The sequence below is a fragment of the Rhinolophus ferrumequinum genome, chromosome 12 (assembly GCF_004115265.2).
Source record: "Rhinolophus ferrumequinum isolate MPI-CBG mRhiFer1 chromosome 12, mRhiFer1_v1.p, whole genome shotgun sequence".
Taxonomy (NCBI): Eukaryota; Metazoa; Chordata; class Mammalia; order Chiroptera; family Rhinolophidae; genus Rhinolophus; species Rhinolophus ferrumequinum.
The window spans coordinates 7,569,308-7,585,124 of record NC_046295.1 but is presented as its reverse complement, the minus strand read 5'-3'; the positions used below and the strand labels follow the sequence as shown (position 1 = coordinate 7,585,124).

At 39.1% G+C, this 15,817-nt stretch overlaps 1 protein-coding gene across 4 annotated transcripts in view; it reads left to right on the top strand.

Annotated features, from left to right (window-relative positions):
* The window catches only part of FANCC (FA complementation group C), a 321,103-nt gene that overhangs the window by 233,595 nt on the left and 71,691 nt on the right, over positions 1-15,817 (top strand). For all 4 annotated transcript variants that reach the window (XR_004424715.1, XM_033123708.1, XM_033123709.1 and 1 more), the window contains exons 5-6: positions 13,746-13,859; positions 14,751-14,815. Coding sequence is in view for 3 of the 4 variants with exons in the window: in XM_033123708.1 (XP_032979599.1) it covers positions 13,746-13,859; positions 14,751-14,815 (179 nt within the window). In the remaining variant the exon portion in view is untranslated. The remainder of the gene's footprint in view (positions 1-13,745; positions 13,860-14,750; positions 14,816-15,817) is intronic.

Below are 15,817 nucleotides of genomic sequence, written 5' to 3'. Positions count from 1 at the left end.
GGGTGCGGTGAGATTTGAACGCTGTCAGCCGTCAGACATCAAAAGTGGATTTAGACTCTTTATGACAGGAGACATCAGCATTACATGGTATCTAAAATTTTGGAACTAGAAACAGCCTCATGGGAGATCACTGAAGCCTGAGGATGCCCACGTTTAAAAATCAGGTTGAGGAGAAAGTGCCAGCAAATTGGACTGGATGTGGAGAGAAATGTGTGTGCCAGCAGCTAAGACGGAAGTGTTTCAGGCAGGCGGGACACCGTGTGTATGTGCGCTGGTTGAGTGCCACATGGCAGCACGGTGTACGGTGCACGCGCATACGGGGGCGTGCCAGGCAGCAGCCCTGGGGGAAGAGTCGGCACCAGGATGCTGCTGAAGGCTGGGGAGCAGGAACAGGCAGGAGGCAGGCCCGTGGGTGGGCATCCTGGGTTCCCAGGAGCGGATTGGTGGGGACAAAAGCCACATTAGAGAGACTGACTGAGAATGAATGTCAGGTGGGGGAGCACAGAGGGCCAGTGGAGACCACTTTCTCAGGACACTGATAAAGGGAAAGCAAAGAAACAGGCCTTAATTAGGATGAGGGAGATGTAGGGTCAAGGAGAAGTTAGGGAGGTCTTAGAGCATCTTTGTAAACTGAAGTGGACAACACCGGAAAGAACGGGGATCACTGCTGGAGTCCTGACGGAGAGGGGAGGCGGGGGTCAGAGCCACCTTACAGGAGCAGACACTCCTGCCGTCGGAACAGCGGTATGTGTGGATGAGTAAAGTCACTGCTGCTGAGATGGAGAGTTTCTTGCTAATTGCTGTTTTCTTACCTATGTGTGAGGCAAGGTCCTCAGCCAGGAGCTGGGGAGAAGGGGTCGTGGCGTGGTGGGAGAAGACATAAAATGATTGCTCAGGAGGTTGCCAAGGGGATAGACGAGGGAAGACCAGGAGGGTTGGAGGCAGTGCTGAGCCCATTCCAGGACTGTGATCATGAAAATAGCCAAATCTGTCGCCCAGGTGTCTGATATTCTCGGCAGTGTCTGCTCTATGGGCGCTGGGAAGAGAGATACAGGGTTGGATTCACAAAGGTCAGGTTTTACGAGGCAAGTTCCACAGTACTTCAGAAAGGAGAGCAAGCAGGGAGCTGAGGGTGCTTGCAGAGGAATGCTCATTTAAGTTGGTCAAAGTATTTATGAAACACATGACCTGCTTATAATAAGTAAGTGTATTTAGTAAAGGATACATTTCTAGATCTTTCTATATTACACAATTAGAGAGATGTTTTAACAGCATTGTTTAAATCGCTCCTACTGCTACTTAGTCCAAGCTTATTTTCTAAAGTCTTTTGATTTTGGATTTTGGAAAACCAACTGTGTTTTTCCCCTCCCCCGGAACTAATGAGTGAGCAAGCAGAGGCTCTGTAAGCAAATGTAAGAATTGCAGACTTTGTTGTGATTGGACCCGTGTGTGGAAAGTCTGTGAATGGTGTTCTGTCCGCATCGCGCCCCTGGAACGGGCTGTGCAAACAGTGGGTGTGGGGCGGCTCTGTGGATGACCAGCCCTCCCCCTCGCCTGCAGACCTAACCACTGCCACTCTCCACGTTTCTCAGTGTTTATTTCACGGTAAAAAGGGCTCTAAAAACACCAGACCACTTAGCTTTTTATTGTAGATCATTTCATTTAAACTGCATGGCACGTATAAATTCTAAAAAGAAAAAAAAACATTGAAAGCAGGATTTTGAAGGAAAAGCTTCAGCAATCTGTGTGCAGTAATTTATTTTGGCTGTGGATGGAAAGAGTGCAAAATATACGTGAATAACTTTGTTCCATCTTTTAACTGAGAACAATTGGCACATTTAATTGATGTTCAAAATATTTGAATAATAGCATACCATAATGCACAAGGATATGCCATCATGAGATTATTACATATACCAAGTTTTAAATTAAAAATAAAAATTCTCTTTTTGCATTTGGCTTTAATATCTTTTTTTTTCAGAATATTATTTTTTAAAATATAGAGGGACATCATACCATAAATTCGAGTATTGAGTGATTTGAGAATAGAGTTGGGATGGATTAGGCTTTGGGACAAGAGTCAAGAGCCTCACAGGTCCTACAGGGAAGGGTTACTAGGGAAGCGAGGTAGATAAAAATATGAGAGAACAGGAAACCGCAGGGAGTAAAAATTAGTAGGAAACAAAGACATATCTATAGAGAGAACAAACACAAACACTTACTTGTTTTAGACTGCCAGGTAACAGTCATTTCAGGGATGTAAGTTTGTTATGAAGATTTCAGAGTACGGACAGGAATAATAAATACAAAGGAAAACTCATGTTTTGCCTTTCACTGGGCAGGAATTTCTGCCTTCCAGGAGTTGCTGACCTCCATGGCACTGAGCAGTGAGAGTCTGAGCCTGTGGTTCCTCCTGGTGGTGTCCTCTTCCCAGAAGCAGAGACAGCATGGGGGGTGGGGTGAGCTCATGATGGGAGGCAGAAACAAGAACCAAGGGGAGTTTTTGTATGGAAAGGACTGCATGGAAAATGCCAGCTTGTGATCCAACACCTGCCTTCCTGGGAACCCTGGAAGATGGACCTTAAGGAGAGAAAGTAGAGATCATGTCTAATTTGAGGGAATTGAAAATATTTAAGTTCAGTATAAGCAATTGCAAATGTTTGATTTGTAGGCAAATAGAATTATGAACCAATGCATCAAAGACCTGTCTCTCTCTCCTCCTGTAACGGTAGCTTCTAGATATTTGGCCTGACTCAAAGAAATTGGGTCAGCCCTGGAACTGAACCATGGGAATTAACATTTATTTAGTACCTGTTATGAGCCAGATCTCTAACTAGGTGATTTGCGTAAGTGGTTTTTGGTTTTTGGGTTTTTCTTTTTTCGGTCTTCCTAACCTTGAGAGGTATTATTTTCTCCATTTCAAAGATAATTTAGAAACTGAGGCTTAGTGACAGTACGTGATTTTCTCCACTGAGTGACAGAGCTGCTAGTTGAACCTAAGCATGCCTGACTCCACGCCCTGGGATGTTTCGCTCTGGAAGTATTGTAATTTAGCACCTGATGGTACTGCTATACAGGATGGTCGAACGCTTGTCTGGACCACTGTTGTAGTAGATTTTGGACCAGAGGAAGGATGAGTTCCAGCAAAGATAGGGAGGTGATTGGACGAACTGAGCTTCTCTCTATTCTCTCGAGTTCCGCCCCCCCACCCCTGCCAGTACATAGGAGATAAATATACATAGTGTTTAGATACATAGTGTTTGGGCTGTGGTCGGGTGCTAGGATGGAGACCCCCAAGCTTTACAGTGCAGTGAGGTGGGTGGTGGTCCTTTTGGCAAAGCAGATCTAGAGGTCCACACCGAAAGGTTTTGATTCAGTGGGTTGTCCGCATGGTAGTAGGAACCTCGATGATTCCAATTAAGGTATCTCCACATCACGTCAGGAGAAACACTGAGGTAGGTGGCCCAGTTTTCAAGCATTGCTCCTTGGTGTCTTCATACATAACTTAATGTGATTATGGTAGACCTGGAGATGATACCCTCACTGTCAGTAAATGGATGGAAGACGAGGTGGACCCTAACTAAGGCAATGAAGAGAGAAGGTTAAGGGTACCCAGAACCCAGGAGCAGAGTTATCTGGCTGTCAGCTTACGTTCCATCCTTACCCAAACTGAGACCTAAGACAGCAGCTGTGGATGATCGAGGAGGTGCTGTGAGCCCACACACTGTGCTGGCCCCTTCCTGTGGATGTGCCTCATTTAATTTTGTAACAAACCTATGAGATCAGCTTTATCATCTACATTTTATAGAAGAGGGAACTGGAAGGCCTAACACTATTTTAAAAATTTACCCCAAGGTCATGTAGCTAGGACTCACATCAAAGTCTGTTTAACTTTAAAGTCCCATGACCTTTTTTCTTTCTTTTTCTTTATTTTTTAAATTGCACAAATAATAATTTCACACAGTCTCACACACAAAAAAAAATCAAGCAGTCCAAACATAACATTATGCTGGAATTACGCTGAATGTATTATTCTGCAACTTACTTTATTCACATAACACTGTCTCCTGGAGATATTTCCCTATCAGTCACAAAAGTCTCCTTTATATTGCCAGTATTCATCTTTATACCAGAGACAAGAGGAATATTCGAAAACTAATCCAGACGAATTTTCAAAAGCAGATGTGTGTCTAAACCAAAGCTTAGCTGGGACTGTTTGGCTCTTAGGGGATTTGGCAATATCTGGAGACATTTTTAGTTGTCACAGCTTGGAGGGGTTGCTACTTGGGTCTAGTGGGTAGAGACCGGGAATGCACAGGCTAGTCCCCACAACAAAGAATTATCGAGCCCCAAATGTCAATAGCATCAAGGTCGAGAAAACTTGATTGGTCTAAACCTCAGGGTATTTCAGTAGCCCTGTGACGGGCTTGATTAATACATAGTTTCTCAGCACTAACCTGTACTTAAAAGAGTGCTGAGTAATAAATCCATTGGTTTTAAATGGCAGGACTTCAGGTTTTTTCAGGAAAAAGCCAGTTATACTTTGGCTTCTTCCCTGATTTGAATCGAATTTGAACTTTTATACATCTCAGAGTGTGGCTAATGAAAGTGGCAAAATAGTCAGGGACGAGCTGCTTACTGACTCTTGCTTCCCAACCATGCAATGGGGAAACAGTGTTTCTCTAAGCATGTTTTATATGGTTAGTTTTCCTTCAGTAGTAAATTGTTTACTGAATTAAACTTTGTCCACATAAGCTTAACTAGATATAGATTCTGTAAAATTGGAAATCGTTTAACAGTTTAAATATCAGATTGAAATAAAAGGAACTGTGATAAGTGCAGATCGATGAGATTTAACCTGTGATACCCTAATAAAACTAATAAACAAGACTGTTAACTGTTGGAAACAACTGTTGGGTTCCAGATTGGGATTTAGACATTGTTTGTTTTGGTAGCATTGTTTGGGTTAATTTATTCAGACCACCATTTTGTGTTTGAAGGAAATAATGTGTATGTCCTAAGCTTAGCCTGTTTTCATTCCTTAAAATGTCTTAACCATTTCTTACTACTTTGGTAAAGGATGCATTATCACAAATATTTGTAATAAAAATAGCGAGGAGTTTTTTTTTTTCTTAAAATGATTTAAAATTAATTTAAACGTGTCTGACTTTCAGAAAGAACATATTAGAAATGCACCTTTAATTTAGGACTCATTTCTTCTTGATTTAGATTATGGATTATTCTAGTATCAGGTATGCCAGTTACATGATGAAATATCTTTTCATTTGAAACAACAAAGTAATGTCACAAAGTAATGTGTAAAAATGTTTTGAACTTACAGAATTGTAAATAACTTTTCAAGCAATTTGTATCTTGTTTCTTTTCTTGTCTTATCAGCAGTGAGTATGTGTTATATCTCACAATATGAAGACAGAGTCTTCCTTATACTCTGAGATACTAAGGATTTCAGATTTTAGAAGAGTTAGAAGTGCAACTACATCACAATAATATTTCTTTCCTGAGAAATTTCAGAAGTATGGATGCTTTAGACTAACAGGCCCAGAACAACTATTTATTGTCACGGTATGGAATAATTTAATTTGCTTTATTCCCCTTTGTCTCTTAGAAGCCTCACCCAGAAGTAATTTGAGGCCTTTGTAGTTTTGCCCCTCGTGTATGTAACCCGGAACGCCATCACGTTCAGTGTGCCTGCTGAACTTCACAGAAATGGAGTTCCGCTGTATGTTTACTTCCAAAATTTCCTTCTTTCCCTAGCATGTGCTGTGCTTTGCGATGTAAATCTTAGAAAAGCTTCTGAAATTTTCCCAGAAAACCTGTTGAGGATTGTTAATGACACTGCACTGAGTCTATACGACAGAGAATGGACGTCTTTATGACATTGAATTTTTCTTGCTAAGACCGTAGTGTATGTCCATTTATGCAAGTGTTTAATATATTTTTTAAAGTTTTATCACACTTCTTTGTTGCTTAGTCATACAGCACTATGCACGGATCAGTGCTGGTCCATTTTACTTGATGCAGGGCAACTTTTCTTTTTTTTCAATGAAGTAATATGGTTAGGTGGTGCTTATTATGTTGGTCTAGTTTCTAGATGGTCCTTGTTGGCAGGGGAAAATGATAATTTAAGATTGTGGTATTAAGAAAATTTGCCCATTTTAACTATGGTATCTAATTTAGAAGAATATAAATCAGTTAGTTGCTGGTGATTTAGTTAATTTGGAAATTTTAATATTACTTAAGAACAAACAATTTCAGGATAGTGACTTAAATGTTTTACTAGATGTATACAAAACTGCCATGGGAACATAAAAAAGGAAGTGACTAATTCGGCATTTGGGTGCAAGCATTTTATATGGTAAAAGAATCTGCCAAGTATTCAAAATGGCAGCATTTTGCTGGCCTAGGACTGAATAGACTGTATATTTCTTTGAAGGCTTGGGAGAGAGAAGATGAAACATGTGCTATACCTGAAGGATAAAATCTTTTGGCCAAAAATAATTAAATAAATTACATTGAACTAACAAAAGCTTTGTTTTTCTATTCAGGTTTACAGGGAAAATGTTTTAAAAATGTGTAGATATGCATTATAATCTTTATTTAGGCATAGTTGAGACTATATTTTCCCGTGCCCCTTTCAGCAAAGATGGTTCTTGCTCCTGCTTCTCCTGTCCCTTCTGGGTGCTCTAAGCCTGTGGTATACCCATAGGTTGCCACAGGCTGAGTAGCACCAAAGCAGCGTTATTATTCAGTGAAATTTCATCCAAATCAGTGTGCCAGGGTCTAGTCAGTGTTACCAAATTAAGTAAAACTCTTTGAAGTGAAAGTACATACAAATGTCATGTTTTTTTCCAGCATTCTGTGGGTATTTTGTGGACTGAAACTTAGGAAAGAAAATTGTGAAAAGGAAAATTGATCATTTTATAGTGAACTGAGGTTACAAAGGAATCCTGCAGTAATTGTGTTGTTCAGTAACTATTAATATAAATGAGCAAGCCACTCTATTGAGTTGGATTTGGCTAGTGTTTATTGAACACCTATTGTGTGAAATGACAAGGGCTAGTTAACAGTTGCTCTAAGGAATATAAAGATTAGTAAGACAGCCCCTTCCTTGGAGAGCCTGTGGGCTAAGGAACAGAATGATGAAACTCGTAACTGCATTGCAAGGCAGGACAGGGAAGGCACTACGAGAAAAGTGAAAATAGGATACCATGGAGATTTCAGGAGAACACGATCTCATCCAGTCAGGAACGGGAACAGGAATCTTGGACAAAGATGGGTTTTTGAAAGATGGGTGTACTTTTGGCAGTTAGTGATGGGTGGCGGCTGTTAGATTTCTCAGGAAATAAAGTAGCCTGGAGGTGGGGAAGGGGTGGATGAATCTGTTGACGAGCAGGGAGCCTCAAGTCACCAACACAGGGATCAAAGGGAAGGATTGTGAGAAGGAAGTCAGACAGGTGAGCTGAAGCCCTGTGGGGGCAGGCTGGGCTTCCGAACCCTGTAAAGGCTGGGAGCAGTAGGGGAGCAGCATCTCCCATGTCTTCATTTGACCGCCATGGCCCCTTTCCCACCGCCTCTCTGCTGCCTCTCTAGTCGTTTTTCTCTGTCTGTCCTGGCTAACATCATACACACTTTCCCGCGCCTCCTTCCCCTTGCTCTTTCTGTCCTTCCCCAGCCATCGGAATCAGCTCAGAAGTCATCATCTGAAAGCCTACAGTTGGAGTTAATCATTACTTCCTGCCTTCCCACAGTGATTGTCTTACCCCCTTATTATAGCACTTACTACATTCTGTCTGTTATGGCTGTTTCCATCTCTACCTCCCTGCATCGTATTATAGGGCTTCTTATTCCAATAGCCTTAGTAGAGGAGCTTGAATACAGATCAAGCCAAGGTCAACTCAATATATGTTTGGTGAATGAATGAATAAGGGATCTTGTTTACAAAGTTTTTATTCATGTTATGCATAAAGACTTAGATGCTGTAGAGACCAAAGTGGTGGAAATTCTAAAAGACTTGAATGATCAGATGAAGAAATTGTTTGGAGAAGCACAAAATATGTGCTCTGTCTCGCTTCAAGAATATCGACCACAGTTTGGCTCCCCTAGCCCTTTGCTTGAGCGAAAAGCACAGCCTTCCTTCCACACCCAGACCCTGCGCCAAACCACAGCCGCCCCGCTCCAGCTTTCCTACCCGCCTGTGAATGTGCTGCCTGTTACAGGACGCAGCAGATACAGGGACGCGAGGACAAAAGGAGAACACCTGAAAACAAGGCGGTGGATTTCCCCCTGGTTTATTTAGAACTTCTCTCCTTGAAAGCTCGCCTTCATGTCATAAGCATTTTTTAAATGGCTTTTCAGACATTAGCAGAGTTCTTCAAACTCCTATGTGAATCACAGTAGGACTTAAAATGTTTTAGGCACAGCTGTGTTGGTTCCTGTGCGTTCTGCTCCTGAAGGGTTTGAGCACAAGTCCAGGTGATGTATTGGCCCATTTTTTCTATGCCCTTGAAGTTCATTTACACCCACATCCTTTTCGTGGATATTGGTTCGCGTATTCAGAAAACCAGCTCCTCATCAGTAGAGAGAGGAGTTTGAAGCAGAGGGTCTCCGAGATTGCTCTGTCGGCATGTAAGGAAGAATCTATAATATGACAGTACGAATTAATTTTTGTCCAAGAGCCAATACCTACAGAATATTTAATGGTTTTGTGTTTAGACTATTTGCCACTAGATGGCAGTAAAAAAATTATTCTTAACAATGAGAGGTGCTTACCAGCTTTTAAGTTTACTTGAAAAGAGATTTGGAGGTCTAAAGTTTTGAGGTGTATGGTTTAAAGTTATATCACCGTAGCCAAACCTCAGTCTGTTGTTTCTTAGGACCTATGCTTGCTTGCTTTATCTGGGGATAAAACTCTTGTGGCCCTCTTTGGCAGTTCATATTGAGAATTATGGAGGAAAAAGAGATAAGTTAAAGCATGTAATTTTGTTTTACAAAACATTTTTTATGATAAAAAGTAAGATACAGTAATTATAGAAACTTTGGAAATACAGATATTTTAAAGAGGAAATTTTAAATTACTCCTAGAAGTAATAATCTATGTTGACTATTATGTTTCTTCCCAGGATTTTTTTGTGCATACAAAATTAAAATCACATGGAACATACAGTTTTACACCTTGTGTTTAAAATTAATGTTCTATTGCCTTTCCCTATGTCATCAAATATCTTTTTATGACATGATTCACAATTCACACTATTGGATAAACCACGATGAATTCAACAAACCCAGTGTTGGGCACTCGGATTGCTTCTAGTTTTTCACTGTTATAAGTAATGCTGAGACAAACCTAAATCTTCCTTAGGATATATTCTTGGAAATTAAATTACTGGGTAAAAGGATATGAATTTTAATGTTTTGGCTACATATCATCCAGCGACTTCCCAGAAAAGCTTTACAAATTTGAGCTCCCAGTAGCAACGGCGTGCCCTCTCACCACTGCGTCCTTGCCAACATTGCTTATTACGGTACAGCCTTCGTTTGTTTTTTAAACAGAGCATGAGGAGGGGTGGGGAACTAATCTTGATAGTATTTGTTGTTTAAAAAAGTCAGTTCCTAGCCATATCATTTTGGAAATTTCAGCTGGGACATATCTGCCAAACAAGTTATTTTCATGTTTCCAAGATCTTAAGTGTTAACCAGTCAGCTTGTCTGATGCAGGTGTTATGACTACTATCTAGGAAACTATGGCTATTTTAAACATTACTCAGGAATTATTTATAATCCCTTATTGCACCTTCTGAATATATTGAATGTCCTAGTGGCTTGGCTACCAAAGTAACTCATGCAGTTTTGGGAAACCACCCTCCATGCACTGGTCAAAGCCCTAGGATGTGAGTGTTTCTGGGAGGCCCTGGATTCCAAGGGGAAGCCTTGGCATGGTGTTCCTTAAGACCTGCAGTCTTAGCTGACCCTTCACTGTTACAGCCTTGAAACTGGTTTCCTTCCATCCCAACTGGGTCTGTAGTACTTTATGTTTTAATGTTTTAAGGCTCAATCATGTACATTATAATGATAACAGCCGCCTTTTTATAAGTGGCTTAATTGAAACTTTGCTTAATTGAATTTGATTAAAAACTGAATTTATGGGATTTTAAGTGAGATGCCATACTTAGAGAACATAGCACAGTGCTTCACATAATAGTAAGCACTCCGTAAATTTTAGTGGCCGTAATTGTTAGAATTCCCTCAAGAATTGACACTTAAGGAGATGTGGGGGCCGAAAGAGCCCTCCTGGCAGTGGGACTAGTACATTCGAAAGTCCAGAGGGGATGAAGAGCCTGTGGCCCTAATGGGCCCCAAACAAACTAGCGAGGGAAAGTGAGTCCCAGATAGGGGTTGCAAAACTGGTGGGCCTAGGCTTCATAGCTTTGGGAACTAGTTTGGGCTTCATCGAAGAGTAATTGGGAGCCATAAAGAGCCTTAAGCTGAGGACCAATCAGATTTGTATCATTAAAGAACCATTCCAGTTGCCTCATGGAGAGTGGATACGGGGACAGCCCTTTGAAGGGTGTTTGGCCATAGAGTAGGTAACCAGCACTGGGTATGTTACTAAAGCTCTGTGTGTCCCCGTTTACTCATCTATGACACAGATTCAATAACAGGACCTACCCCATAGGCTGTGGGGATTATATGAGTTGCTGTTTGTAAAGCGCTCTGAACAGCTTGTGTCATGTAAGTGTTTTAAGTGTTTGTTAAATAGAATGCCCAGAGTCTAGTGGCAGAAGGTTAATCACTTCCCGCTCCGACCTTTCCTCGTCTGCCTCTGACTCTGAGCCCTTGGCTGCCTAGTTTCCAGATCGAGCTCAGCTTCCTCCTTCCCCCTGCCTGGTCTGGTGTGGGCACCGCCACATGGATGTGGCATGGGGCTGGCCAGGCCTGGCTGGGCTTTCCTTCACCACAACACCTGCGTGGCATCTCACACCGGGGGTCAGGCCCCAGTCTCAGCTTGCTGAGAGTACCACATGTGCTTCCTGCTGTGATGAGCTAAGCAAGGTCCTCCAGTAAACACCGCCCTCCAAAGGGTGGTTACCCTGCCTGTCATTTACCTCCCCTGGTTTGCTGACCTTACACAACTGCTTGCTGTCACCCAGACTGCACTTGGTGTTTGAAAATAACTGGGAGATGAACTCTCCTGGGGCTATTGTCAACTCCTGTTTGCTTTCTGTGTTTATAAAGGACGTCTTTGAACGAAAGGGAAAAAGTCAAATAATATGCCAGTGGCTTCCATCCAGCTTTTTCTTTAACTCTAGTAAGGAGCCTTTCAATTATCTCATACCTTACAAAAAGTTCACTTGAACGCTGTAAATTTCCCATTTTTCTCCCTCTCCAATGGATTCTTGTCAATCACGTTATACATGTCGCTGGATTTTTTTAAATCATGAAGATCAGCTTGCTAAGTATTAATATTTCACAGCTACTTTGTTAACTTACTGTGAACTTTTCTAAATTGAAAACAGTAGCTAGGATCTCACTTAGGGTCAGCAGTGTCTATACCTAACATTGCACACCAGATCCAGGGAAGAATTTTCCTCAAGGGGAGAGACTCCTCCTCTAGCACTGTGGCCGGGAAGGGGAGAGATCGCGCAGAGGCTTCCTTGGTGTTCTGATGCTTTATTTGCTTTATTAAGTTTCTGGTGGGCAACATTTTTTCATTGTATTTTATATCTTTTTTAATATGTGAAATAGTTTATGATAAAACTGAAATGAGTGCCAGGGTGGGTTAGTGATATCCGCCCTGGGCATAACTGCTGTGTTTGTCTGATGTCCTGGTCTCATGCGGTCTGTCCTGGGCTGAGGTGACAGAGCCCCTTCCCTATATACCACTGTCCTCTACACATTTGTGTAGGAAGTCACATATGTTTATATGCACATACACAGATTCCTTTTATCTCGTCATACGTACTCACAATGCATTGCAGGACTTTAAACAAAGTAAAGTGATTATTTCCCTGTGAATATAATAAAAACCACTGGGTTGTACTCTTTAAAGGGGTGAATTTTATGGCATGTGAATTATATCTCAATAAAGCTGTTAAAAATAAAATATTTCCAAATACAACACTTTTTCAAAAAGTAAATATTTTTTCCTGATTATAAAAGAAGTACATACACATATAGGAAACTGGAAAATGAATGTATTAAAGTAGAAGGAAGAAAAAATACATATACCCATAATAACACCACCCTAGAGACTGCCAACATTTGGCGATATTTTTTTCCATTATTTTTTCATTCCCATGTATGGATTATTTTGATATTGATGAGATTGTTTTTGTGCATAAAATTTTGCATCTTCCTTTCTTGATTTAACAATTTAATATAACCATTTAAAATGCTGTTACAAATTCTTTATAAATATTTTAATGCCGTGCCGCGAGTCACCGTGCGAGGGCATTATACGCTAAGTCATTCCCGGCTGTTGGACGTTCTCACTATGAAAACTAACACTGTAATGAACATCCTTGAGCAGAATCCCCATTATCATATTTGGATTCATTTCCTTAAATGTATGCCAGATATATTAGAAATTTTTAAATACATATTCTCAAGTTGCTTTCTATAAGGCAGGCCTCTATCAACCTATCAGGCCTCTTTGTTTAGGTTACAAACCTCTGGGCAGATGTCGCCCTGGCAGGCCAAGCGTGGAGATGGGTTGTGAGCTGTTATACCCGCTCACACTCTCTGTGGGTGCCCGAGTGGGGTTCACAACAGCACTGATAGGTGGATGCTCGTTTGTATGAGTGTTCTTCCCCTAGCTCACAGAGTACCTGTTGCAGAGAACCCAGATTAGCATCAGGTATTTATGACCATAAAATCTTTCATTTATTAAGTGAAAAAGTAGTATGTTGATGTTTAAATTTACCCTTTTTGATTATGAGAATGAACATTTATCTATGTGTTTCTTGGGTATTTTTGTATTTTCTCTTACGAGTTATCTGTTCACACTCATTTTTTATGCTCAGTGTTTATCATTTGGTATTTTGCACATTAATTTGATTGCATATGATCTGTATTATTTGTTGTCAGTATTTTTCCTAGTTTGAGCTTATATTAGTTTTTGAAAAACAAAAGGTTTTATTTTTATTTACAGCAACCAAAGATTTGCTCCCTTGATTTTCAGTTTACAAAGTTCTTCCCCATTTAGACACATAAAAAGTATTTATATTTTCTTTTTGTTTATTATTTCATTTCATTTTTACATTGATCTACTTAAATCTTGTATATTTTGATGAATAACATAAGGTGAGAATCCATTTTTTCCAAATAGTTTTCCTAATTTATTACATAATCTTGCCTTTCCCTAGTGATTTGTGTGTGTTCCTTGTCGTGTATTTAATTATCATATCTACTGTGATAAAAATATTTTGCTGAGTTTAAAACCAATAAAGATCACATTCTTAATATGGTTAAAGCACTGTTCATTCATTATATACTTTTGTTCCACTGTTAATATATGTTTAAATTGACTTATTTTGAATGTAACAATTTTAACATTAGCCTTTCTTTATACCTTGAATCAAAGTGAACTGGATATTTGGAAAAATTAAGATTACTCATTTCATAGAGACTATCTCATTTACAAATGACCCAGATTCAAGGCATTATACTTAATAGATGCTTGCATTCAATTTTAAGACTGTGTTTCTTTTTTTGTTTATGTTTTTTAGGAGATGTTATCTCACATACTTTCATCATTCAGATTTGATATGAAAGAAGTTGGTCTTTTTACTCACTGTCTTGGGTATGCACCTGCAGATTATTATCCTGGTTTGCTTAAAAATGTGAGTATTTTTGATTTATTAGTATTGAAATTTTCATTGGTTAATGTATCATCAGCAAAAAGAGTAAATGGAAATATTTCACTTTTCCAGGAGAGATGTTTAACTTTTCTATGTTTATCTCTTCTTACCTTGGGTGGACTTACGGCCATGTAAGGAAGAAATGGGAGATTATGAGAAGGAAGAAGAAAACCAGGAGAGGTTATGCTAAATCAACCAACCTCTTTGTCTCTTAACACATTTCATTTATTCTCTCAAAGATTTTTGGGAGAGAGAGTTCCTTAACCAATGTAAACATAGCCTTTTACTGTTAGACAAATTTTGTATTTAAAATAACCTGATAGGAATTTTGTGTTAAAGCAAAAAATTAAATAACCTTGTAAATACTATTATATATTCACATCTTAGTATTAAAGCTATTTTCTACTGCCTTAAATTTTAGATAAATTTAATAAATGTTAATTTATGATCTTAACATAGCTCTTCTAAAAGGTGTTATGAGACTTTTAATGTTTGTTAACTATTCTGGTCTTTTGGAAGCTTTATACATGAATATCATGTTTTAAAATGAAGAATTAAATTAAGAAAGAAAAATTAAGTAACTCTAGCATGGTTTTATTTGGTTTAGTTTTAATTCTTAGGAAATTAATGATCTGTTCTATTGTTCATTTGCTGAAACAGGAATTTGGAATAACAGACGGCAAACATAAAATCCAAATTATTAGTAAATGTAACTTGGCACTGCCTTTTTTCACTTTGACAAAGTAAAACAAGGAGAAGACGGGTGGAAGAGGGTAGGGAATCTCAGCGGAAATACCACTCACACCAAGAAAAATAGAACTGATGTAATCCTGTTTGCGTGTGAGTTAACCTGTAACTGATTTTGCCTTACAGATGGTTTTATCATTAGTGTCTGAACTCAGAGAGAATCATCTTAATGGATTTAACACTCAAAGGCGGTAGGTGTCAAACTAAACATCCCTCTTCTCAGGTTTCGAAATATGTCATTTCGGTTATGAGAGAAAAAGTTTGTAATTCTTAGGAAATGCATGTTCATAGTTTTGGTTATATGCTGTGTGGAAAGATTGTTTTAGTGGAACACATGGTAAATTGGTGAGTTTTATCAAACTTTTTAAAATCACTAGTCTCTCAACTCTCATAGGGTAGTAATAAATCATGTGATATCTCTTATGCACCCATTGAGTTAAAAGCCCTACGTATACAGTAGGGAACACAATAGAAAAAAGGGCTCAGCTCAGCGTATATGTGTACAATTCACACATACAATCAGGATATTTACAAGGCAACAGATAATTTGATGTGCACCTATTTTAAGAAACATAGTATTCTAAAATTTAGATTAAACAAATCAAATAGAGTCAAAGTAAAAGGCAATTAATCACATTACAGAATGTTTCTTCACTATGAAAAAGAATTCAAAGTTGTTTTCATTGGTGATCATTTCATTTTTAACAAGTCATTAAATAAGAGAATCTGGGGACCAAGGGCACATTGTGATTTTTTGTGTGTGTGAAGTTGTTACCAGTTAAAGCTCTATCAGAAATGGTGTTTGCCCTCAGCCTTTGCATCTAAGCCTTTAAGTAAACGATAAAATTCTTGGACAAAAACACGAGAAAATCTTCATGACTTGATTTGGCAGTGATTTTTTGGATATGACACCAAAACAATAGAAAAAAAATCAAAGATGAATATTGACACAAAAATCTTCAGCAAAATACTAGGAAGCCAAATTTAACGACGCATTAAAAAGACTATGCTCCATGACCAAGTGGGATTTATTCTTAACATGTAAGTATGGTTCAATATACAAAACTAAAATCAGTGTAACACACCATATTAATAGAATGATGGACAATACCACATAATTTCAATGGATACAGAAAAACTATTTAATAAAATTCAACACTCTTTCATGGAAAGACCATTTCACAAACTAGGAA